We start from the raw sequence: 26,321 nt of genomic DNA, 5'->3' as shown, positions 1-26,321 counted from the left end.
GTCATACTTCGGACAAACCATGAGAAGGCAAGAGAATCCTGCTAGGGAAAGTGTAAGGCAAAAAGAAGGGAAACCAAATAAGAGATGGACTGTCTCCATAAAGGAAGCTACATCCTTGAATTTAGACCGGTTAAGCAGGGATGTCATGGATAGGACATTTCCGATAGCTTTCATTCATAGGATTGCCATGTAAGTCAAAGACAACTTGATGGCACATAACAGACTTGCAGCCCACTTCCCTCAAGCACGGAGCAAATACACTACTCCATTGAGATCCGACACTGCTTTAGTGTACTGTTACCTAACTGGATCCTAAATCAGACAAGTCTTTAGAGGACGGTAGAATTAACACTTGAGGTCACCATGTGCTAACCCCATATAAGCTATTTATATTTGAATCTCCTGGATATTGAAATCATGTATCTATGCTGTTAAGGCAGCTCCCAATTTGGTGTCTTCCAGATCTCAGCAAGCATGCCCATTGGCTGGAGAAAACAGAAGCTGTAGTCCTACACATTTGCAGGGCATGGCTTCAGGGAAAGCTGCCATCCAATCTTTTAGAGCCAGCTGCTCTCTGCTTCTGAGAAGTGGCTGGGTTCTTGCATTCTTATGCTGCTCCTGAGAGCAAAGTGTGGGTCTACATCTAGTTTAGGTGAGAATATAAGTTAACACCTTTGTACTTGGTACTGTCATTGTGAGACGGGGTGTGGAGGGAACATGACACTAGAGAAATTCAGTGAGGCTCTTCTGGCAGGCGAGGGCAGCAGCGGTGTTAGAATTTTCCCACTGAAAACTGATCCTGTTTCAATGCACTAAGCAGATTATGAATATATTCACACCCTCTCAAAATACAACAAATGTTGATAGGTAAGTGAATCCAAGGAACCTGCTGCTACTCAAGATAGGGGCTAAGTGCAAATGCTACATTGTGAAGGAGTTAAAGTATCCGGAAAAAATCACCTGCCAACACAAGTCTGCACCAGAGTGCAGTCAGATGACTTCTTCCTGTGAAGTGTTGATACTTCATTCGTGTGTGATTCCTTTGAAAACTAAACAACTGGAAAACTTCCAAAGAAACATTAATTGCATTGACCCATTTTGTTCTGGCAGGAAGGAGTCTGCTCTCATCTTTTTCAATGTTTAATTTTTAAAGCCTGCTCTGTACTAATTCAAGCCAGGATGAGCACTGCAGCAGGATACCCAGGCGCAATAGGCAGAATGCTACTATTTGCATTCTTCCCTCCGCATGTATAGAAACTGACCCTGGTTGGCCCAGTACAGCAAGGATTCATCACGACTAAGTCCCATTGGAAATAATGGAACAAGTCCAATTCAAGTTTTTACAGTAGAATTTAGTAAAGTCCCCTTTGTACATCCCCCAACATCAACCTCTACAAAAAGCATGTAGTACTGGGAGTTTTAAAACTTTTATATTGTAAACCACATCCTTTAATGCCAATGCTCACTTTCGGAGATGACTTGTTTTTCCAAATCATTTTTGCTCATGCTTTGATAAGTAGTCAGCATTAACAGAAACAACACAGCATGTTTAAGATGGAACAAGCTACTGCGAGATCGGGCATACAGAAATCTTCCTTTTGTAGAAAGGCAATGGCCAAAAATACTTGGTTCCAGTTTAAGACACAGGCAGAATAACTGCTTTGCAGACTGGCTGAAAACAAGCATGTTAAGAGCAGCAGGCTCATGACCCCATTCACCACCGTCTCCTTTTTGTCACAACGGGGTTTTGCTATTTTGGGGAGGACAACTACAATTTGCATATAAGGGAATGGGTGGGGTTTTACTTGAAAAAGCTAAGACCATGTGAAAGGAATGGATTTTCCCTTACTGTATACCCATACTTTTTGCATACCCTTCCTTCAGCCTCACTCACTTGGGACACTGGAAGCAGGCTGAAGAGAAGTGCCTGCCGTGACAGAGAATGGCACAGGAGAGGAGAGGAGCTCTCTGCACCTGCACAACCCTAGTGCTCTAAAAAATTTATTTCAGACCCAGGTCTGGGAGACAGTGTGAAAGCATATGGCAGGCACATGATAAAATTAGTCTGGCTGCTTCCACCCTACCTGGTTCGGCACCAAGTTCCGCAAATTTAGATTATCCCTCCGATAATGCAACTGCAGCAGCTATGCTTATATACATGATTCCCATGAAATAGTTCTCAGGTTTTGCTTTCTGTGGAAGATAACAGCAACACACGGACACCCACACACACCTTCTGCCTTTGTGACAACAGTTACAAGATAAGGAAAGGGCAAAGAGCTTAGGCTGTACATGAGGGCTCTGCTTTGTTCAAACACTCCACCTGCCCACCTCTCATTCTTGGAACAGGTGCCTAGATGGCTTGATCAACAAGAGACTGGGGCACCCCTTGCCCCAGCTGGGAAACTGATTACGTCACTCTTTGGCAGCAGCTTAGGCACTGCTCTACACTGTGGCCACCATCGGATCATTGCACCTGCATAAGTATGCACTAGTCTGTGCACACATACTCACACGATGATTGAAGTCAAGGACGGTTCTACACAGGTGCCTGTGCAGACAGCAAGCCCATTCCATCCCGCAGGAAGTCAGCATTCCTTTCCTCATAAAGTGTCCCTTGTACAAAACTTGCTCAGATTCTTTTCTGGATTCATAACCAAAAGGACGAACAGAAAAATCAGCATTCTTGTGCTTCTGACCACATCAAACAAAATAGAGAATGGAAGCTATGTCTGACAAATAAAAGTAATACTGTATTTCATGAGTCCAGCTCAAGATGCCAAATGCTGCTGATCTGCAGGAGGCATTATCTTTGACACACAGAGTCGCAAATGTGGCAGACCTGCAAGAACCCAATGAGTTCCATTTGCAAATGTTTGTGCTCTTTCACAAGCTTAGGTTTTTACAACTAAAAACTGTGTCCTTGTTAGCTGGAAAGACAAGAGGGCACCTTTGCTGACCTTAAGAACATCTCACTGCATGATGGGGCAGGCTTAATCTCCCTACACTTGAGACAAATAATGGGCTGGATCCAGACTTGCATTCAGTAGTGTATTACTAGCCTAGGAGGAAGGGGGCCGATCTCCAACCTCTCCTGTAGTCCCCACTGCCACCTCCTAGGGTGCGCTGCAGGGCAAACTGGAGAAAACCACCATCCAACCCCCTTCATCTATTGCAGGGGTAGGCACTACTAGGGACCTTTAGATATTCTGGCCTCCAACTACCATCATCCCTCCTCACTGCATATGCTGGCTAGGGCTTATGGGAGTTGTAGGTCAAAACATACGCAAGGCCGTAAGTTCCTCAAGTGGGCAGCTTCTGCTGGATTCCAGTTCCCTTTATGAAGGTGAGCCTGGATCAAATCCAAAAGCTGCAGCCATGAGCAAGTTGAATGCTCTGGCAGAACTGCATTAGCCCCTTGGAACATTAGCGACCATGTTTTGCTCCTCTTTTGCCCCGTAGCCTTTTCTAGGCAGGGAGGCACTACACCCACTAATACTGAGACAATTACCATGGACGTCTCACCTGGCTTATCAAACATTTCTATAGCCCTTGCTTAGAAGTTAGTCGACCTGTTCTACCTTTCCTTCAGTCACCACAGAAGATCCCTCATGAGGTGAGACTGGACAAGTCTCACACTGGCAAGATCAAAGGTTCCTCCAGAGTGAGTTCAGGCAAGCTGAGGGGCTGCCCCGATTTTTTAAAAATTTACTTAGGAATTCAGACTGAGGCTGTAACAAAGCCTAAGGGAATTTAGCCAGGTGCAGTCTGTGTAGGCAGTAAGACACTGACAGTCAAAGGTGTAGCACAGGCACACTAGAGGCAGAGTTTATTACACTACGCAGGCTAAGAACCCTGGAGAAGAAGAGCCCCTGTTGTTAAGAATGCCAACCAGCTCCTGATTTTAAAAGCAAAACAAAACAGCATTACCCCCATTCTCCTTTGGTCATTACAAAGCAAAAGAAATATTTAATAGATTTTTACAGAGTGAGGAGCTGGAAGAAGCAACCCTCTGCCCGTCTCTCTGCAACTGGGACAGAAGATCTCAGCCTGGCCCACAGCTACGGTCCTCGAGTTGTCACAAGCAGCGAAACATCAGATCTCCTAATGTCAGAATGTTGGAGTGTATCATTTCCAATGAAAGCAATATTTACCAAGAGCTGCCGTTTCTGACCCTCACCTTGGGAGGGCAATTGTGGCCCCTCCCGCCTGCCCTCTGAACGTAAAAAAGGGGGCTGAGTGTGCACAAGCGTGTGCAGCTTCTCCTGACAGGGCAGACACATCACGTGGCTGGCCCAGGCCACATAGTCTCTGATCCCTCATTTGTACGCAGCAGTCTTTAAAAAAAATATTGTATTATAATAGGAATTTCTCTTTCCATCTCTCTAGTTTGGAAAAGTGTCAATCGTCCGTGAGGTCCTGCACAAAAAGAACTTCCGTGTGGCTGAGTCCAGCTTCTTGCAGCGTAGGTGGATTAGGCCACTCCTCTGTAGGAAGGCAGGGCAGGACACGGCGGGGGAAGTTGGCCTCAATCTGAAACTTCTCTGGGCTCTCCTTCAATGAGAATAGGAAGTCATGGATCACCTGTGGAAGTAGCAGACAATTATTTGCCAAAGGATTTTTCTTGCTAAGAGGAACACCTAGCAGGAAGCAGGAGAGTGTGCAGATGGTCACATTACAGCAACCTCTTTTGGGTTTAGTGAAAAAGCATCCACCATTTTGTAACACTCAAGAAACCAGAAGGGTCAGTACGGAGCTCTTGGCCAGAAATCACAACATCTCTTATGGACACCTCCACCAGAAGTCACAACATATGCATTTTTTAGACATTATTTGCATGAGCAGTAAGACATCCCATATTTGCGTGAAAAGATGCTGGCTTGAGTCCAGAGTTCCCATGGAAGACACAAACTGGCAGAAGAGGGAGCCGTGGCTCTGAAAGGTACTCTAGATCCAGCTCATTGTTTGCTGAAGGCCTGCATGTTGCAACAGAAAAAGTGCTGGGTTTCCATGTGGGCGATCTAGGTCTGAATCCTCAAGAAATTAGGAAAGCAAATGAGTGGTTTTAGGTGTCTTTCTCAGCTTAATCTAGTTGTGGAGGGTGATTGCTAGGACAATAATTATACAGTAGAAAGCATTATAGAAATATTCTGCTTTTCTTCAGGCTTCCTCTCAGCTCCACCCTACTACAGACTGAATTTCCTTTATCTTTCTTAATAGCCTGCTAGTTAGCCAGTTTACGAATTCAAATACTTCTTCTCCTGTCAATCCATAATGTGTTATGACACAAATAGGGATATGTCAAGACTCTCTGGAACCTGGTGTGCACCCGCCCGTTGGACTTCTTCCAGCGCTTCCGTGTCTCTAAGAAAGAGATGAGAACATGGAAGAAGTCCACAAACATTCACAGACCCCCGTTGGACAACTGGGAATCTTCCCCAACTGCCATTCCTGGCAGTCAGCCTCCCTTTCCACTTGCTGCCGCCACAGGTGGTGGCATCACACATGGGGAAAAGGGTGCAGCAAGTGGGTGCATTGGTCGCCATTTCTCCTAGCCAATCTTGGTGTTGCTTGCACAGCGATTCCTGGCGAGCACCTTGTGAACTCTGGACCTTGTGAGGAACTCCAGACCACTGCAATGGAGACCAGAGTCCAGGAAGCCAAAACCCAGGGAATCCACTGGCTTTTCTGCCCAAAGTGGATTCCTCACAGATTCCTAGGAGACTCTGTTCCATCCTTACCGTTAAAGACTGCGCAAAATGGAATCGTCTCTCCACCCTGGAGTCATTGGGCATTTTGAAGATGATCTTGACACTTTCTGGGTCATCAGGATGTGGTTCTGGAGGAAGGCATTCAGATTTCCGTTCCTTCTCCTCCTGCAAAGTCTGCAGAAATAAAATGTGCATAAGATCAGCAAACAGCAGTTCCAATAATTTAACAGAACCAATATTTCCTAGACAAAGGCCAAGAACAAAATGAGGAAATGCAGAATTCTACCAAGATATAGGACTATCAAGAGCAACAACGACTACACATAACCTAAGCAGAGTTATGCTATTTATATCTTACTGAACGCAGTGGCATTCAAACCATGTATGTAATACTCCTCCAATATATTCACTGTAACTTTGGGTTGTTTATACTCTCAGTTAGAAGCAGTAGACTGTACCTTGCACTTTATTTGTTTTATCAAGTCTTTCAGCAGAAAGTGCAAAAATTACATTTGTATCTGCGGCATCTTCGCCTTGAAACAAAGGCAGTGAATTTTAAAGAATTGGACCTGGGACTAAGAAGACCCCAGTCTACCGACATAATTACTGAAAGGATCAACATCGATCAAATTGCAGTTCAATGGCTCTGCACTGGTAACAATAACACTGTTTCAATATTCCTACTGAAAGATACATATTCTAAAAGATAATCCACTTTACAAATGAAAATATCGTTTTGTTAACAAAGTCCCATTAGCACCTATGTCCTAAGTTACCTGTAACGGAGCCAAGGAAATTAAACAAAGTTCTAACATAAAGCACTTCTCCAAAGAATATGCTAAAGGACATACAAATGCCTCATTTTAGTTCACATAATTGCCATGGCTTACACAAGCCACAGCACATGTCTTCCCCACTTCGGTGTGGCTTGTCTGAACCCTGGGCATGGCTTATTGGATGGGGAGAACAACCTTCAAATGACACAACAACAGGCCATTTGAGGTTGTTTCCACCCTCCAACAATCCATGCAGCCTTATTTCAGATGGCACAACAGGCTGTGTCCAGGTGGATAACTGGGCAAATTGCCCTTGCCACAGCGATTGTGCTAATAGGGCCAGTATGTATGAACCCTTCTATTAATCAAGCACCATGCAACGTTGCTAATAGCATTTAGAAAAGTGACTTGCCTAAAATCTCATGCTCCAAAGCACTATCCAAGCACTTACCAGCAGAATGGGGACTAATACTAGGGTTATTAAAACAAAATTCTAAGGAAGATGTGCATAACTGAACAAGTCATTTAAGGAAACTGAAACTAGCAACTGGGACTTTTTTAAAAACTTGGGGAATCCTGCCTTGACTCTTAAAACTTCCTTCTAAATCCCTGTAATTCAAGATACATTGCCACAAGGCAGGTCTGCTGCAGACAAAACATTCTGATTTTTATGCATTAATACACAGACCTGACATTTCTGAATACCATGAAGATCTACTGAAGTGGTGAGGTGGGAAACCTCCCCATGGAGTCTTTGAAAGTGGCCCTAAGTCTCTCCTTTTCAATACCAAGGCAGCAATTAGGCTCACATGAATGAACCTTCCACTTATCCAAGAACCCAAATGCTATGGAGGGAAGGGGATTTCTAGGGGCTGCCAGGTAGGGAAGGAAAGGCTATGTAACTCACATGCAGCAATCAGAGAAAGATCTAACTTTTGCATTGAGGCAGGGAAAGATTATGGGGGGGCAGATGGAGTGTGAACATGTGGAGGATAAAACTGTGTGAACAGGGCATGCCATTTCTTTTAGACTTCGATCCTGCAAACCATAAGAACAAGTCCTGCCTGTTTTTCCTCGAGAAAATGTGGTATCCAACTTAAGAGGGTCCCTGCTCTCCCCTGCATTTAGGTACTCTAAACAAGGTTTACTGATTTCTCTGCAAAACCCCTTAGACTGTGTGTTTGCTCATTTTACACTATATGTCAAGTACAATCTAGTCTAATCAACTAATTAGAAATGGCCTTGTAGAAAATAACTTCACCCCTACCACACCTCCAAACTATCTGGGTATTGTATTGGCAGCAGGAAGAATCAGGCTACCAGAGCCAGTATAAGATGCACTGCAGCTGTGGGACCTCTTCTCATTAAGAAAACTGCAACCAAGCCCTGTAATTCACTGTTATTGATAAACTGTTATTCACTTCTCACCCGTTGCCGTCTCTCCTCTGCCAGCTTCTGCTGCTGTACCTCCTCCTCCTTTCTCTTCTTCTTCTCATGCTCTTCTTTTTTCTTGCGTTCCTTCTCCTGATCCGCCCGTAAAGATGCCAGGTATGCCTCATCCTGCTGCTGTCTCAGAACTTGAGTTTGGTTTCTCTCTTCTCTAACAGAGAAGGGGAAATTAGTGCCAACTAAAGGAAAAAGGTTATGACAATGTCTGTAGGATCTAGAGCAGTAGTTTCATTGCTGGTCACCGGAAGCCCTTTGGGAGACAGAGGATGGGATTAAAGGCTGCTTCTTGTAGAAGTTTCTTTGAGGGAAGGAAGGCCTCTACTGAAAGTGGAAAGAGCCAAGAGACTATTGGACAACTCAACAAGGCTTCCAGGGAACTGGCTGAGGAAGTGATGAATTTTGGGACATTTGGGTAGTTTTCCATCCTTCAGGGTTCCAATCCTGAAGACTTAGGTATTTCAAATGCAAGAGAGTCTTTCCCCATGGACTGTAAATGGCTACAGCATATGACATCCCAGCTTCTCATGAAATGTGTCACAATGTACAGTTCCTCTGAAATGTTAATCTTTTAATTCACAATTTCAGCTCAACCACATGAGTATGCACACCCACAAAGTAACATTTCACCACTGTTAGGTGCAAGATGCTGACAGACCTTGGGCAGGCTGGTCTCAGTGAGCTCCCTTAAGAGGGCCGAGGACCTTCCTACTGTATCCACCAATGCAGCCTCCCTCAGCCTAGTGCCCTCCAGACGTTTTTCAACTCTCCTCACTTCCTCCACTTGCATCTTTGCTGGAGTTGATGGGAATTGAAGTTCCAGACGTTCAGAGGACACCACCAAATCCCAGACTGGGCTAATGCGAGGGGATGAGTCAGAATTGATCCTAAAGCATAGCAGCAGCAGCAGCAGCCGCCGCCGCCGCCGCCACCACCAGCGCTTTGCTTGCCCTCTGCCTCAGAGGGCAGGTGTCTGGAAAGAAGCTTTTGTGTCTCCTCTTCACTGTCTACTTGCTAGCCCAGGTGAGAGAGCAGGTAGCACGGCAATGCAACACAAGAGAAGCACCACTGGACCTCTAAATGAAGCCTGCATTTCACTTTGTTTGAAAAACAGCAAGAATGCGAAAAAGCAGGAGTGGCATCTTAAAGAGTACACCATTAGAGCAATCTTCTTCCCTTTGACACCACCAACAATCAGTGACCTCTTACCGACAACAGGAATAGTGGCAGTGATCTTGAAATAGTGAACCTTTCTTCCCATTCACAATTATCCCTTTTATAAAAATCATAAAGTCTCCTGCACTGCTAACTTCCAACTTACACTAGCAGCTCCTAGCAAAGCAACACAATTAGCTATAACATGTATAAATATCAGTCATGAAATCAGTAACTGAAGTTCAAATAGCATATTTTTTGGCTCTGTGGTATGCTGCATGTCCAGATACTTAAATTAGGTTGAGCATGGCCTTCTGGACTTGATCGTCTTCCTGCATCAGAAGTGACAGATCAAAAACTTCATTAAAATGGAGACTACATTAGATTTAGGCAAACACAGCACAAGTCCATTAAGTAGTCTGAGGTGGTGGGAAGAGAGAGATGGCATCCCTGTCTTTAGTCTAGTACCTTTCCAATCGCTCAGACACCAGGTATGTCTGGTTGGCATCCATGATGAATGTCAATTGGTTAATGAGGTCATCAGGCTGGATGAGTCCTTCTAACCTTCCAACAACAGTCATTCTACGATCTTTCAACATGATCATTGCCAGAAATGGGTAGGTGTTCTCACGCAGCGCCTGAGATACTGAAATAAATACATAAGAATATTGTCATTCTTGGCAATCTCATCACAGAAGGCGTTTCTGAACATGTGAAGCTGACTTAAACTACCAGACTATTTGTCTGTCCAATCAACTATTGTCTACTTTGTCTAACCTTATTCATTAGAAGGGGATAGGGAATTGTCTCAGAAATCAATGAGAAATTAGGGAGACCAGATCACAGATAATCTGAATTCAGTCAACTTTCATCAAAGGACCACAATACAGGACATCCCAGATCAGGGAACTAGTAGGCAAAAATATCTGGTGGGCCAGAACTCCCCTCAGCTCTAGGTAGTATTGACTATGGGTGAGAAATTGTGGGAGTTGTAGCTTACAAGACACTCGTCCTGTCCTTTATTTATGCATAGTAAAGTATTTATACTTTGATCACTCAGTTCAAGGAATACTCAAGCTAACCAAACGCCTTTCCAGTTAGGGCAACAAATCATTAAAAAGCATACAAAGATAGGCACAACACAGCCTCCATACTGTAAATTGGACACAATTCAGTCATAATGCAAAAGCTCTAAAAATATATGTTTATTCACCTTACAATAAAGTGAGGCAGAACATAAGCAAAGTAGATCCATTTAACAGTTTATTTGATAGAGGTATACTAAGGACTAATGGTTTAGGCCAAAGGTTCAATCCAGCTTTCCGCTTCCACAGCAGACAACCTTTGCCAATGGGGATCCCCCAAGTATGGCGCAAGCCCCGTAGGACCTGCCTGCTTCTGTTCCCCAGTGACTGGCATTGCAAGGCACAGTGCCACTGATTCTGAAGCAAGATATAATCATTATGACACTGTTGTTCAAAACAGTCCATACTGGGTATCATCACTGTATCTACTAGCAGGAAATCCCATAGTTTAGCTATGTGCTGTGAGAAAAAAGAATTCCCTTATGTGTCATGAATGTTTCACCACTCCCTTGTTTTCAATATTATGAAAGATGAAACACTGCTCCCTTTCTGCTTTCTGCATGCCATGCAGTTTTAAAACGCTTCTCCTGCAGCCCACTTAGTCCTTGTGATTGTGTTTTCCTCCACGCATTCTAGCTTTATTCTTTTTGAGGTGCAGTGACCAGAACCATACACAGTATTTCAAATGTGGCAACACCAGTAGTTTGGATAAAGGTACTATGATAACGCCAAATTTATTTTAAATTCCTTTCCTAATGATCCATAACATGGAATTTGCCTCTTTGACAGCAGCCACACAATACCCACCTACAAACCCAAGATCCCTTTCCTGGTCAGACACTGCCAGTTCAGACCACATAAGCATATGACCAAACTTTGAAATTTTAGTACTTCTCTGAGTCATAACACTTAAACTGAACCCCCTTTGCCTGTTTCAAGAGATCCTTTCAGAGCTCTTCACTGCCTAACACCTTACATAATGTGGTGCTCCCAGGAAACATGGATGCCTCACAAGCTTATCTCTAACTCCAGATCATTTGTGGATGTTAAAAAGCACAAACTTTGGAAAAAACAATGCTTACTAGACCAGCCTATCCACAGGCTTGTTGACAATCTCAAAGAACACCAAAGGTTAGGGAGAGAGGACTTGTATTTGAAGAAGTCACACGGTTCTCCTCAAGTAAGTCATGTCCATGCTTGATATTATTTTAAAAAAAATCTTTCCTGCACTTTACCTGGAACCAACATTCAGCTAACCTAGAATTAAGCCTGGAATTTTCTGAAACCACCTTGTCCCGACTGCTTTCTTGTCCTCAGGCCAGGAAAAAAAGTTTGAAAATAGGCTATTTCACACTGGAGCTCTCTAAGAACTAGACAGACACTCACTAAAACCAACGATTTGTTTGGTTTCAATCTGTCAATGAGGTCTAGAACTTCATGTCTTGAATCGCTATTTGCCCCAGTACCAAAAATGCCCTTCTTGAAAATATCAGATGTAGCACCGTAGATGCATTTTGTTTTCTGCAGTGAAAACGGATGCAAAGCAATAATTTAGCTTCCTAAACATATTTACAACATTCCCACCATTTTCAATGGGATGTTTTTCCTAAGAAGCCCAGGTAAGCTTGCAGATAAGGATGAACCTGATGTATATTTATTATGGGATATGCCCAAATAAATACAGTGTTCCTGAGTTAGAATGCCTAAGATGAAGTTCCAAGACTGCTACAGCAAGACAGTGTTGGCATCAAGATGCTTACCTCTATATCCCTCTGGTTTATTTGTGGAACAGGCCCAGAAAAGCATCCTGGAATTTATAAGGGAGATCACTTCAGGTGCACAGAGTGTGTTGCTGTAGCAAGGAAATACATGACAATTCAATTGAAGTCATATACAAAAGCCATGCATGTTGCAATAAATATTTAAAAAACTAAACCAACCTACCGACAGAATTCATCAGTGTCCTGGTGGTCATCACCATGAAGGTAAACAAGCAGGAAACGTAACTCTCTCTTTGCATCATTCAGTGCCTTGAGCGTAAAGACATAAGACATTTTAGGGAGACCAGATCTGATAACTTGACACATTAACCCCCATGCGAATTGTACTCATATATTGTGCTTAAAATTCCCCTGTGCCTGCCAGACGATCACCACAGCTGAACAGCAGCTAGGGGCACATATAGGTGGGTCTCCCTGGGACTGACAGTGCCAGCCTGGCCTGTAGTCCCCCTCCCACAGATGGCAAGGTGCCTGCAATGCCAAACCAGCTGAGGAAGAAGGGGATGAGCCCGTGTCTGCCACACATGCCTTCCTGAGTCTGAATTAGGGCTTGGGAAGGCAGTGAAGGGCAGGCACCAGCACTGCTAACTGCAAGCACTGGGACAGGCACTGAGGAGAAGAGGGAAAGGGGCAGAGAAGACCAAGGTGTCCTATTTGCCTCTAGAGGAAGGCAAGTAGAGTGCCTCCTTTTTGTCTGCCATCATTGCAGTACTGGTGGGAATAGGCAGGATCCAGGCTGCATCCCTTCCCAAGAGCCAACTGGGACAGAAAGAAGCACGGGGTGGGCAACGAGAAGGACATTTCCCACTCCATTCCCCCTTTCACCCCAGGAAGAAGGAACAGGCTAGAGGTACTCCGTTTGCCTTCCTCTAGAAGAAGGTAGGCAGAATGGCTCCTTCTTATACTCCAGTGCCACAGGGATGGGCAGCATCCAGCTGCTTGGCCCCATTTCCTTGTAAGAAAGCAAGACTGAGCAGCTGGATCTTCCACTGCTTCCCCAGGCTCCTAACAGGGCATGGGGAAGCAGCACACTGCGAAACATGATGGCTTCCCTGGTTCCTTACTGATGGCAGAAGGAAAATGGGATGGCTCCTTCCCAGATGGGCAGGAGCTCAGGAGAAATTGAGGACAGCCACACTGACTGTCTTCAGCGAGAGCCCCTTGGCCAGAGGGACTCTTCTGCTTCTCAGCTTGACCATGGCATAGCATGTCAACCAGGTTCAGAGAACACATTGAACCATAGCGGATTATTTAAACCCTACAACAAGCCATGGGTAACTGGGATATTGATCATCTGACAGGAATAATGCTGGGTTCAGACAGTGTATTACAACAATGTAGCTCATAAGCTGCAGGTGTTACCATGTTGTTGGAACCCAGTCAGCCAGTCTAAGTTAAAAGTAGTGCCATTTCATCAGATGCTCACTCTACTTCAGTGTAACACATAGGGAAACACTGTGCCAAGGATTTCATCAAATGGTGATGTACACCCAAACCTTCATTTGGGAAAAAGCATCCAAAACTGCTTTCTTCCAGCTTTCCTTGTCTAGAACAAATACAGTATCTAAACATAGGGTAGGCCTTCAGTCAGGTGCCTCATGATAATTACTTTATTACAAGCTGTCCCAGAACCATTCTAAAAAGTGAAATTATTAGCTGAGCACTTCTATTTCTCATGCCTGGATCAACACAGGCAACAGTAACTGAACCTTCAATTGAATTTTTTGCGTTTGGGTAGGAAAAGATCTTCAATTTTACTTTGAGGAAAAATTCTAGATTATTTCTGCAAGAATCTCATCTTCAAAACAGGGAACAGCAACAGGACAATACCACAAATATCAAAGTCAGCCTCTTGCACCAACCTGGCTGTAAGTTCCCTGGTAAAAGACTGGATGCATTCTTCCAAATTTTTCTTCAAACATATGAATAAATGAAACAATGTCACCTACAGGGTCAGTGACGCGGCTACGAGGATCAGGACGTATGAATCGCAAAGCAAACCTAAGAAAGCACATAAGATTAAAATATCAACTTACTAGATATCTAGATCCTCAAGAACAGGGGTCCTCAAACTTTTTCAGCAGGGGGCCAGTTGAAAGGTGCCAGTGCTGGGTGTGGGCTGGAAAGGTGGTGCTGGTGGTGCACGCAGGCTGGTGAGGGGGTAGGGGCGGTGCGTGAGTGCACTGAGGTGGGGGTGGGGCGTGTGGCGAGGTGCGGGTGGGCAGATGCGCGCAGCAAGGGGAGGGGAGGCAGGCGCATGAGGCAGCGGCTTGTTCACTTGGAGATAGTTTTTTCCGAGCGAGCAAACCGCTGCCTCTCTGCGCGCAGGGTGAGGTGGCTGGCGGCGCGCGCGCACATGGACATGGGTTCAATGGGTCCAAATGGGCATGGTGGGCCGGATAAATGGGCATGGTGGGCCGGATCCGGCCCCCGGGCCTTAGTTTGAGCACCCATGCTCAACAACATGAGTGGGCTGACTTCAGTCTTATGTGTTCTATATTTTAATGAGAACCCCATACATCAGTAATATGAATGAAGTTTAAAAAACAAAAAATCCATATTCAAGATCTCTTAACATGGATGAACTATGAATTAAGTTAGTTTTTAGCTATGTTCTAGCATACAGCACATCAAGATCCACCTAGTCCAGAATCTTTGTGCTATTATTATTATCCAATGATTACTGGGTCACTCATGATTGCTGGCCACTCATCTACCAGCAAACCAGTACGCTTCCTTCTTATGCACTTTTGCTATAAAACATTAGACTCATTGGGTAGTGAGTGATGGCAAATGTCAGAATAAAGGAATCTGCTCAGTACATACAAGCATGAACTAAGTCTGGACTTACCTAAATATATCAAGTAAAGTGTAATATGTAAATCGGAATGGAAGCATTATCAAATAGTAACCCCATCCTAACAAGCCCTGAAATGACAAAAACAGAGTTAGGTATTTATCGCTGAATTGCATTTATGGACAGGTGAAATATTTTTAACCCAGCAGCAGATATATTGCTGATAGGTTTCACTGACTGCTTTTCCCTAGTATCTCAGCATACTGAAAAATGAACTTCAGTGCTAGGTGCTGAGTTTTGTTTTTGTTTTAATGCAAGGGATGCTCTTGTGCAGCCTTCATATATTAAAAATGGGTAGTCAACTAAGGGTTACTTCACATGACTTTCCCCTCCTACCCAGAGAACATAGGACCATTACCAACAAAGTTTTAATCACTTATAGGGATAAAAAAGGAAAAGTCAAGGACACATCATTTCTGAAGTGCAACACAACACGATTGTTGTTGTTGGTTTGCAAGTGCCTATGTTGGGAAACTATTTTGCTTTTACAATTTACTGCAGAACAACAAAATATATCATATCAGCTATAAAAAGAATGGAAAACATTTGCACAGTCTTCTGTAGGAAGGACATGCTATTCAAGTTGAACCCAGCTGATAAGACCTGAACATTTCAAGACACAGAAAATTCACAGGAAAAGTATTTGCTCCGTATCTGCTTTATTTTTTGCAGCATTAGTTGCAGACACAATTCATTCATAATCTAAATCAATTATAAAATAACCTGCCCTTGGTTGCGGCCTTGAAACAACATAGCTGTAGATTCTGTGGTCAGCAGTATTGACTTGTAGCGGTCGAGAAGGTGGTGGATTGAAGACACTTGGGACACCTTCTTGTTCATTCAGTCGATCCTGAACAGCAGCCTATAGAAGGAGCACCATTAAAAAGTGCAACAGAGACATTCTGAATGTCACCAAGATGGAATTACCTTGGACTGTCAGAAGACCCAGAGAAACGCCTCATTTTCAGTACAGAAGATCAGAAATCAGTTCAGAAATCTTAAGTAATAAAAGGATTGTGCACAAGATGACTTTTCAAATCAGGAAGATGAAGCTATGGCTAAAAGTAGTCAAAGCACACAGTGAAACTTAGATTTGCCATTTTAAATATGCAGCTCCAATTCATCTAGAAAAGACCAATTTATGCAACACAGAGGCACTTCCAGAACCACAGAAATCCTGGCAAGCTCTGTATTATTACAATTATCTATAGCTTCCTCCAAATTCATGAAATAGATACTACAGCTCATGTACTGAATTTAAGCAATATTGTTATTTGAAATGTCTTTGAACAAGGTAAACAGTACTAAATGTACTTATAAGGGTTTACAAAGAATCTCTAACTTCTCCTTGTCTGTGTGCTTCTCTTTTTGGCCATCATAGTGTTTGCCCTTATATGAGGAAAATTTGTTTTATGTTTAAAAATAAAAAAGTGAAACCATACCAGTTAGCATCCAAGCACTTTTACATCACCAGGAAATCAATTGAAACAGATTTTAAATATATGCAGATACTTATGGTAGAACCGCAGAATGCTCAGAATCCACCTTCCTGAAAATTGCAGCTCAAATTTACAAAACAAGGCATATTTGTAGCCCTTAACTGAGAAGGCATGCTTGAAAAAATGTGGGAAGAATCCAAAGAGATGAATAAAGATTTCTATTGTTTAGAAGTAGGGCTGGACTGCAATATTTTGCACAACTCTTTGCCTCTTGCTGTGATTAGACTTTTACAGAGTACTGACACTGAAGTATTATGTAAAATAAAGGAGCATGGCTGTAGAGGGCATAAATATGAATAATATAAGACATCCACTTTGTTTTTTATCACAGTGTATACACTGCCCTTATTATAAGTAGCATGGCCTTGAAAAAGATTCATTGTCAATGTATTTCACAGAACAATGTCAGACTTTGGAGATGCTAAGTCACTATATTAATCTGTGCAATAAGCAGGTCCAACTGGTTCAGTACCTCTATGTTCCAGTTGTGTTGCTCCAGAGTATGACGACACTGGTCCATGGACTCGATGCCAGTCAAATCCTAGAAGAAAAAGCAGGTAAACTTAAATGAAACCATGCACTTCTTGAATTAAAGTTGAATTTTGTGTTGTTCATTTAACCCACTTCTCTTCACAAATCAGATGAGGATATATGATTATAAACTACCTTACAAGAGAAACAAACACTTAAAATAATTAAAAAAATCTACAAACATGAGAGCTTATTTTAAAGTTCATACACTGGTACCTTGGCTCACGAATGCCTCAGTTCACGACCAAATCGGGTCATGAACTGCTTTTGACAATATTCCTAGGGAAGACATGTCTAGCTTTGTTGAGATTGAGGCAGTGTTCTAAATCTTGAAATGCTTCAAGGTCATTCTTCCTTCACCAGTGATGATTTCAGTGGGTGCTATTTTTGTCATGTGTGTTCTCTTTTGCCAGTAGTATTTCATTTGGAATAAGTAGGGTTCTCCTCTTATACCATCAAAAACAAAAATGATGAACCACACAACAGATGTACCATCAACTACTTTTACAAAACCAGAAATTGACTTTTGTGGAGGGATATTAAACACAACATTAATTTTACTCAGGCTGTACTAACTAGCTCAGTCATTATTATCACTAGCCTGTTCTGCTCCTTCTTTGCTTTTTCTAAAGTTTTGTTTCATTGATTTGAGAGCATCATCAGAACAGACCTTCCCACACACACCACCACAATTTTCCTTTCCTCTGTTATTGTAATAAGCATGCAATCGTAAATAACTAAGCATGCTTATTGTTAGAGCACAACTATATTTTATCAGAACATTTTAAGAATTATCCCCAGACTTCAAAACAGTATTTCATTCCTTTTCCTATTAAATGGCAAAATGCCATATATTGCTCCTATTTACGGATCAGAAAAGAACTCAATTTGACTCCAGGCAGAACAACATGCAGGCTAGAGAAGGGGTCATCACAGTCTGAGTTATTTTGGAATGCTGAGTGTGTGCTGCGGGTGCTCTCACAAAAATGGGGAGGTCTTGACCATTCATAAAATGGGAGGCATGACCAGCTGCAAAACACTCATTTCCCAGAAAACATACTGGTGAGACTAAAGCAAAAGTAATTTGCCCAAGAATCTAAGATTAAGGTATAGTACGGCCTGAATGCCAAAACACAAAACCATTCTTCTGAATCAAAGTAAAGTTGGAACTGAGTAGCAGCCGTTCAGTTTGTAGGTTTGCCTTAAGGTTACACTAAGATCAGGGATTGTCATACCCCAGATAGCAATCACTTCTTGATATTCTCCACCCATAACAAAGTTCCTTTAATTGTTCTTCTGTCTCTATCTTCTTATTTATAAACAATAGTCTTATTTTGAGTTTCAGCACTATGATTAAGAAGGCATTTACTTCCTCTCCTTAGCACTTTTCTTGTTTATTTTGAACCTTTTATTTCTCAGCATTCTGTCGAATTTTTATTCATCTTCAACCTTCTAGTAGCACAGATTTCATATTTATATCAACCATGAAAAAAATACTTGATATTCTTTCTCTAAAATTTTACTGCCTCAATCCATAATGCTGTTGTGCTGATAAAGGCATACAAAAATAATTCAACGTAAACCTTCAAGCTTTAGAATTCCACTTAGCCAGTTAAGCTGGTACTCCTGGTCTTGTTTCATCTTTGCTCAGCCTTCAACTATGTAGGAGACATCAGATAACAAGCTTTGTTCTGCAAACCAGTGCATTAGCCAATGTGAACTTAAAAATATTATTTCCTGTAATATTTATAATTCCCCAAGGGAATCCCAATTCTTCCTCTTTCAGTATTAACAGCATATGCCTTCCCAAGAAGACCCAAAATAGGGTTTAAATTACTTCCCAAAAACTCAATATACAATTCCCCATCATTTGCCTGAATAGGCATGTGTAGTAACTTTCTCTTCAGATTTCTAAGCTGATTGCTGATCTTTTCAATAAAGGCTGCCACTGTTCAAGGTTCAAACATTCATTTGTCCACTTCTATACATCTAGAACTGCTGCCATCTGCAGTAAAATTGGCTACCAGACTTTTCTCTATTTAAAATTATGTGAAGGACCAAAGCAGTTTTATGTGAGGAAAACATACATCATCACATACCAGTATTTTCATATAGGTCTCAAAGGTGACAGTGGAATAAACATTTTAAGCCAGGGGTTGACAGGCTTCAGTCTTGTAGGTCCTTCTTTTTAACCATAGTCTCGAGAAGCCCACCAAGCAGAGATAAACACAAAAGATATACATAATTGAGGATTGCATCTTTACAAGTACTTGGTTTGATTCCAATAATTTGTTCTTGCAACCAGAACTTAATTGAGCTCACAGTCCTTGCATACAAAAATTAACTCCTAGTTATCTCTTGGCAAGGCTTCTTTACTTCAATAGTGGAATATTTGGGGGGACAAGAGGCATTTTTTGTTGCCACTGTTAAACAACCATTTTCAGATCTATTCAGAAAACCAAGAGATCTACCTTCCATTCAGCCCACTTTATGCTATATACAATTTAGCAAGAAGCATATTTAAATATCTTCCCCATCCCAATCAGCATAAAGTAATATTTGCCAGAATATGGTAACACTGGCATACGTAATATGGTATCCCAAGAGAATGTCAGTTTTTGTGTCCACATCTCTGGGCTCTGTAACATAACTCTGATTTAATCAAGGCCAAAAACAGTGGAGCCAGAAGAACTATCAGATAATACTTTTCTTGTCAATGTTACAACAGTAGCACTTCACAGCATTTGTTGCACAGTCCTGGAACATTTTCTACACCAAGTACCTGTAAAGATGCAACCCAGAACACTGAATTCTGTTATCACCCAATTCCTGATAATATATTCTGTGGCTTAAAAATGGCCATAAAGTCAGATCACTAAATCTGATGAGTACATTCCCAAATGGAATTCCCCCTGCTTCCACCATTGTCTTGCATTAAGGGGACATAATGCAAGTATCTTTCAGTATCTTTATACCGAAAGATAAATGAATGAATAAATAAATGGAAAATAGTACTATTAACTGTCCTTGAGGTGTTTATGTTAGCACAACATATTTTACATTGCCAGTTGCATCCTGTTGGATATTGCCCATGAAGTTATCGATTTTAGTATAGTTCACAACTGCAAAATATCCCCTTCTAATCAACTATATTATTCATTTTAAAAATGATTTTTTCACTTAGATAGTTTTTACTTACAAAGAAACTGAATAACTACTACTATATCCTGGTTTGGCCAACATGACAACTCACCACAGTTTGAACAAAAGACCTCAGACTGCTGACACGTTTGGAAACTAAAATACCTGTCTATTCATATATACCTATTTTGCATATATGTCCACAATAACATACCAGTGGCCTTAAAACAGATGTGAATAACTATTCTATTTATGCTTTGTAACAAATATACATCAGGAGAAACAGCTGAACTGAAAGGGAGGGAGGGACCTGAAGCACTACAAAAACTTAAATCTTCATCTGGAGCACAATTCCAAACGAGCGGGCCTCCTGAGTGGATTCTCTTTTTTAAAATCCTGTCACGTTAAAACATTCCTGGATTTCACATATGAGGTTTTATTCTGATATATCATTTAAAAGGTACATTTGCATGCAGCCTATGACAGGCTCTGCAGCTATTCCCAAACCACTGCCAAATTCCAGAGAATTATGTTTCCAAGGTAAAGAGCACCTGACTTCCAGCAGAACAAAAGTCCAGTTTTAGAGAATTTGTTCTCTGAAGCTACAATGATCAAAGCCTGTAAACATGAATAATTTCTAAACAGTTTAGTAAAAAAATTCTTCTAGAATTACTGAATGTTCTTTTCAGCCAGAATTTCAATAATTTGAGCTGGCTTGCATTTTCCACACACCACAGACTTTACTTCAAAAGGGTAGAAAGTGTTGCCACTACTTCAAATACAAAAGCCATTTCCAAGGACAAAGTAAAGGTACTTCTAAGGTCATTTTAAAAGGAATTCTGCTCTCTTTGGAGCTGTACAATCCACCCCTTTAAGCCTTAGGGAAGCAACTTGGATAGATGAAGTCAAAATCATCTGCTTGGAAAACAGCTGTATAATGCTAGAAAGTGCTTTTTCTCCAAGGTTAAAACAACCAAGATACCTTCCCTAGTATTCAAAGGAGAAGGGCAGGATGATAGCAGAAGATGCTTAAAGGAAAAGATCAGCAGAGAGGAGTAGAAATTAAGCTGATCCATACTTCTATCAGCTCCACTGTTCCTTGAACAACCTAATATTAACCTGTTTAATAGATTTTGGAGAATCACTTAAATATATGCTCAACATTTCTACTGAAATAAATGAAAATTAAAGTGTTCAACTCTGACCAGATTGTGCACCAGATCTCTTCTTAGAGGAGCTTAAAAGATTCTCTCTGCTCACAAGCAATAAAATGCCTTTCTGTTTTTTAATTAGATTTATATCCCACTTTTTTTCTTTTTAAAGAACTCAAAGCAGTTTGCATTATTCTCCTCCTGCTGCTCTCAATCTTACTCCCGAAAACAAAACCCTGTGAGGTAGGTTGGGTTGAGAGTCTGTGACTGGCCCAAAGTCACCCAGTTTGCTCCTGGACTGAGCAGAGACTAGAACCCTGCTTGTCTGAGTCCCACTCCTGTACTCTTAACCACTACATCACACTGGCTCTCTTGAAGCTCTGTCTGCTCTGTAAACAACATTATTCATACAGAAACACCAAAGAGTTTAAGTAACACTGCAAATATCAAGTAGAAAATACATCTACACCGTAAACCAGCCCTTTCCAAACCAGTGCCCTGCAGATTTATAGGACTACAACTCTGATTAAACCCGATCAGAAAGGCCAATTCTGCCTAGGGATAATGGGACTTGCAGTTCAATCCATCTGGAGGGTGCTGGGATGGGCAAGACCACCATAAATACTGTACTCCACCATCCTAATTCTTTAAGTGACTAAAGGTATTCTTTGCCCAAGTATAACACCAGTTCACTTCCAGCAACATGCTTAAGGACAAGCCTTACAGAACACAAATTTAGATGCATGTTTGCTGCTCTTGCAATGTAAGAATAGCACTCCCTCTTGTCATAACATACAGCACTTCGGATGTACTCTATTCTACCATTAGACTCTCTTAAATTGCTCTTAGCTCTGGGGATTCATTTATACTGCCTGAGTGCTTGAGCTTGCAGATTCTTGTTTTCTAGACTTCTGCTACTGCACTCTAATAACAAAAATTAAACCCCCACCTCTTTTTCTGCTATCAGTGCTCACACATGCCCTGAGCAGTTAACTCATGTTTTATTACGTTATCCTCTTGTGTCTTGTGATGCTGCAGTGCTAAATAAATGACTAGCTATACTTGTACATTTGAACACAGCATAACATTTACAGCTGTATGCTTTTAGTTTAACATCTGTCTAAAGACATTTCCCCAAACAAGCATAATGTTATTTAAAAACAAGCCTGTTTTCAGAAACAAGCCTGTTTTCTTGATAATAGGAAGCAGGTTTAAGTCATAGATAGGGAACAGCACCAATGAAGTTTAAAAAGCTTATATTTCAAGATACCAACACATAGTCTTGAATTCAGAACAGCTAAGCAGGGATGTAATGGACAGGACATTTTGGAGGGCTTTCATTCATAGGGTTACCATAAGTTGAAGAAGACTTCATGGCACATAACACCATATCCTTTTGAAACTGACATGACATCAAAAATCCTTTAATTTAGATGCACAGTCTGATAGTTCACTATCACTAGTTCTTGGAAGATACTAGTGATAACCCCTATCTGCAAACTTTGCACATTTCTATTTTAAATTCCTGTGGTTAATTATTAATATTTGTTTAAAGATTTCACAAACTACCAGAATGAAACAGACACTTGTTGGGTTCAGTACTCTCTGTAACACTATAAATAAAGGAGGAAATGAGGAAAACCATAAGTAGCATCTGAGAAAGCAGGTCATTCAAAGACACAAAGGGAAGATAATTTGTATCTGAGACATTTTGGCTATTAGGTAAGAAATGGTACCTTATATTATAACAATGATTATAATGTCTATTATACCTAATTAAATCATGGTCTGAACAGATATATTATTTCAAATAAACAAGCAAACAGACAGTCACTTACAGGTCCCTTTCTGCTCACCAAGACTGACAAAGCTTTCTAGAAGCTATAGTGAAAAGAGAATACAAAAACAGATAATATAGTTTCAAAATCCATTTCTGGGTTATACCTCTGCTGGAACAACCAAAGTGTCAAAAATAATGTGTGAGCTTCTGAATGCTTTGGAACTTTTCACCAGGCTACATGTTAACAAAGTAGGGATGAGAAAAATCCAGCTTATGTTAAAGCCATGGAGTCTATCTTTAGTCACATTTTACGATGTAATGTGAGTGAAAATAACAGACCTAAAAGTTAAGCTCTATTAGGTGCTGTGATGGTCAGGTTGTACCTAGAACTGTGTCATAGGACTGCTGGGATGAAGAAATATACAATGGTCACATTTGCATAACACACTAAGCTACTCTTCAACTAAACTGGCTAGAGTGGCTTGTTCACAGAACCTACAGTACACTCAAAAGATAATCAGACTCATTGTGATGTCCGGTCCTTTGGTCTTCCAGCCAGTATTCTTTATAGCAGAACCCGCCTTGTCTCTCCCTTCAATGCTCTGATAGCGAGCCCTTTCCATTTACTGCTTTTTGGGGGGTTTCCCAGAGCCTCAAAAAGCACTATTGCATTTTTATATCCACTGAAAATTGTGAAACTGTATTCATTTTTTTTAAGTTAGTCTTTTATGAGTACATTCTTATGGATGTCCAATATGTGTAGTCTTAACTGGTTAGCTTCTCTGTACATTGCGACTACACAGTTCTCATAAAGCAATTATTTCATTGTCAGTTCAAAAACACCATTAGTGGGGTGCGGGGAGCAGTGAAAGCAAACATAATAAAAGAATGGTAGGGAGACAATATCTCCCCCTTGGCAATGTGATCTTCTGGCTTTCAAGTGTTGGAAAAAAAAGGATTCTATGCATCTGTTCAGCACTACACCTCAGTCTTCAGCTATTCCAGAAAGAAGAGATATTAACGCTTCTTCTTTTCACAACTCATTTTTGGAGTACTTACAGCTGTGGTTACTGCAGTTCTCTGACAAAACAAAACCAACCCCACACAAATAAAAATGCAAATTTAATGAGTGAAAGAGAGGAAATGTATGCACTTGCTGTTATTGTGAGTAAATTCCCCCTCTACTTACTTCCCAGCCATTCAAGTTATGCATTTCCCAGTCCAAAAACATGCACGAACACTGAGAAGATCACATTGCTAAATGGAAGATATTATTCACCTTCCCTTTTAGTGTACCTTCTTGAGCTCTTTTCCCTCTTTAACTAGTTCTTTCCAATTCACAGCTAGGCAATTGAACCCTGTATATACAGTCTCAGTTTGCCATTTTCCTTGAATGTTACCTGCCCCCTTTCCAACAGTGAAAGATACAAAGAAATTAACCAAAAAAGACTACACGTGTAGGACAGGTCTAAGTTTACTGGCACAAGACTGACAAGAATATGGAACACATTTGTACAATGTTCTGGGCCCAAAAAGAAAAGTGAACTTTGGTGCTCCCAAATGCTGCTTGAACAACCATGGAGGGACTGTCACTAGCAGTAGCAAGGATGAGATTGTAGGGGGTTTGGTACTCTTACCAAGCAGCGCATTAGCTGATTCCTGTAATCTATGGGAAAAAAATCAATCTCCTGGGTTCAGACAAGACAACCTATTGCATGTTGAATATTCCCTAGACAGAACCACAGATTGTCTAAGTGACTTGTTGCTAAAAACAGGATACTTATGGGAAGTGATCTGTACTCAGATGACACATCATCACACTGTGGCTGGTTATCCTCAAATGCATTGTTGTGTCGTGTGAACACAGACAATGTAGGATATGGGGAACCTAGAATTAGCTGTGCTTTTTTCCTCCCACAAAATCTATCAAATCCTATTACAATAAGTGACATTAACTTTTAAACAAATGTTCCTTGAAAACTATTAAATATAAATGTAAGAACTGTATTAGTCATGTGTGCAAAATTATAATATTAAGAGCAGGAAGTAATTGAAGGCCTTGCCCATCAATTAAAAGTAGTCAAACAATTAACCAAACCTTCCAGAAAGTATTATAAAGCAGGTGTAGGCCACCTGGTGCCTACCAGATATTCTGCAATACAACTCCCATAACCCATGAACAATAACAATGTTGGCTAGAGTTGATGAAAAGTCATCCTTAGGTTGTAGTATTTTAAACAACCCCACAGTCTGAACTCTAAAAGGAGGCTGATTTGATGGGAATAGGGTCATCAATGAGTTCCTTTCTATTAGAAAAACTTCTAGTATAATCAAACTAGTAAATCAAACAAGAATTCTTGTAATTGCCAATGCCTGTGCAAGATGCTTCTAATCAGTGCTGGTTAGTTTTGGGGATACTTAGGGAATGGCTAAATGGAAAATCATCTGTTTAGTTTTTAATTACTCTGATTTGCTACCCTATAAATAAGGATAAAAGAGTTCATATTCATACATTTATACTTGTAAGCAAAGACCCCATGAATGCAGCAGAATTTATATCCAAGTAAACATGGATTAGATTGTATGTGAACTTATTCCCATCCTACAGTACAAGAGAACAACCATTTCCATCATGCCTCTCCCTCTGTTAATCAGTCTGGAATACAGTGGGATGTTCTTGCCCCATGCAGGAGTAATGACTGTTGTCCTTAACCACTTTAAGCTGCAATCTTCACTAACCTGATAGCCTCTTGCTGTTTTGGACTACAAGTTCCATCAGTCTCTACCAGAATGGATGTTTATGGGTACTGGGAGCTGCAATCCAAACTCTAGAGAGCAACCGGTTGGGAATGGCAGTCTTACGTGTAAATGGCTATTAATGAACTTCTATAACAAAAATGCACCCTGCAAGCTATTTTTTCCCAACGAGCTTAGCAGCCTATAGACAGTTTTCAGAGACTATACACTGCTTTCTTGTTAAAATTCTTCTCGAAAAGAATTTACAAGCCACAGAGCAGGGCTTTTACAGGGTCGGGAGACACCGCTAAGCGGAGGCGTCTTTAGGCCCGGGAGGTGTTACCCTACACTAAACGCTTCTACAGTAAAAACTCACGGTTTCCCCCTCTGGCCCCGCCGCCATCCCACATCCAGCAGAAACCTGAGGCCAGGCTCCTTTTGGCCACTCCCCGCGCTGGAAACCCCTGAGACACGGAGAGGCTGGGCTCTTGCCGGGGCGGCTGGCCTGGCTCCATCCACTAAGTGCTACCCATCCACCTTGCCGAAAACAAGCACCTGGAACTGAAGCAATTTCTCAGTCTGTTCCGCCGACAGCTCCCGCTCCTCTGGAGCCGCCATTTTGCTACCGCCTCTGACCTGCAGCTGCGTCACTCCACGGACGTGACGCAACAA

General features: G+C 41.6%; 1 protein-coding gene across 3 annotated transcripts; it reads right to left on the bottom strand.

The window, feature by feature from the left end:
• Positions 1–1,331: 1,331 nt before the first annotated feature.
• On the bottom strand, positions 1,332–26,321 carry FAF2 (Fas associated factor family member 2). 3 transcript variants are annotated; one of them, XM_044451053.1, is made up of 12 exons: positions 26,205–26,240; positions 22,972–23,014; positions 16,783–16,851; positions 15,539–15,673; positions 14,806–14,882; positions 13,817–13,955; positions 12,118–12,203; positions 11,934–12,025; positions 9,557–9,734; positions 7,916–8,087; positions 5,742–5,885; positions 1,332–4,584 (listed from the first exon to the last, which is right to left on the bottom strand). In XM_044451053.1, exons 3-12 carry the CDS (start codon positions 16,828–16,830, stop codon positions 4,402–4,404), a joined length of 1,254 nt encoding a protein of 417 aa, XP_044306988.1. In that variant the 5' UTR covers positions 16,831–16,851; positions 22,972–23,014; positions 26,205–26,240; the 3' UTR covers positions 1,332–4,401. The 3 variants fall into 3 exon arrangements, with proteins under 3 accessions (XP_044306988.1, XP_044306989.1, XP_044306987.1); XM_044451054.1 differs by lacking the exon at positions 22,972–23,014 and having other exon boundaries at positions 26,205–26,321; XM_044451052.1 differs by lacking the exons at positions 22,972–23,014; positions 26,205–26,240 and adding an exon at positions 18,941–21,361.

This window comes from Varanus komodoensis, unplaced genomic scaffold (assembly GCF_004798865.1).
Source record: "Varanus komodoensis strain SLA01 unplaced genomic scaffold, ASM479886v1 scaffold6_1, whole genome shotgun sequence".
NCBI classification, from domain to species: domain Eukaryota; kingdom Metazoa; phylum Chordata; class Lepidosauria; order Squamata; family Varanidae; genus Varanus; species Varanus komodoensis.
Note: the sequence above shows the minus strand (reverse complement) of the source record. Positions and strands in the feature narration are given on the sequence as shown.

Excerpts from the sequence above, each read along its gene's own strand:
- FAF2 (XM_044451054.1), bottom strand. The coding sequence starts at position 26,267 with ATGGCGGCTCCAGAGGAGCGGGAGCTGTCGGCGGAACAGACTGAGAAA. Across the intron at positions 14,883-15,538 it reads TTTCAAGGCCGCAACCAAGG|GGCTTGTTAGGATGGGGTTA; the intron begins GCAGGTTATTTT and ends TTGTCATTTCAG. Across the intron at positions 8,088-9,556 it reads GTGTCTGAGCGATTGGAAAG|AGAAGAGAGAAACCAAACTC; the intron begins GTACTAGACTAA and ends CTTCTCTGTTAG.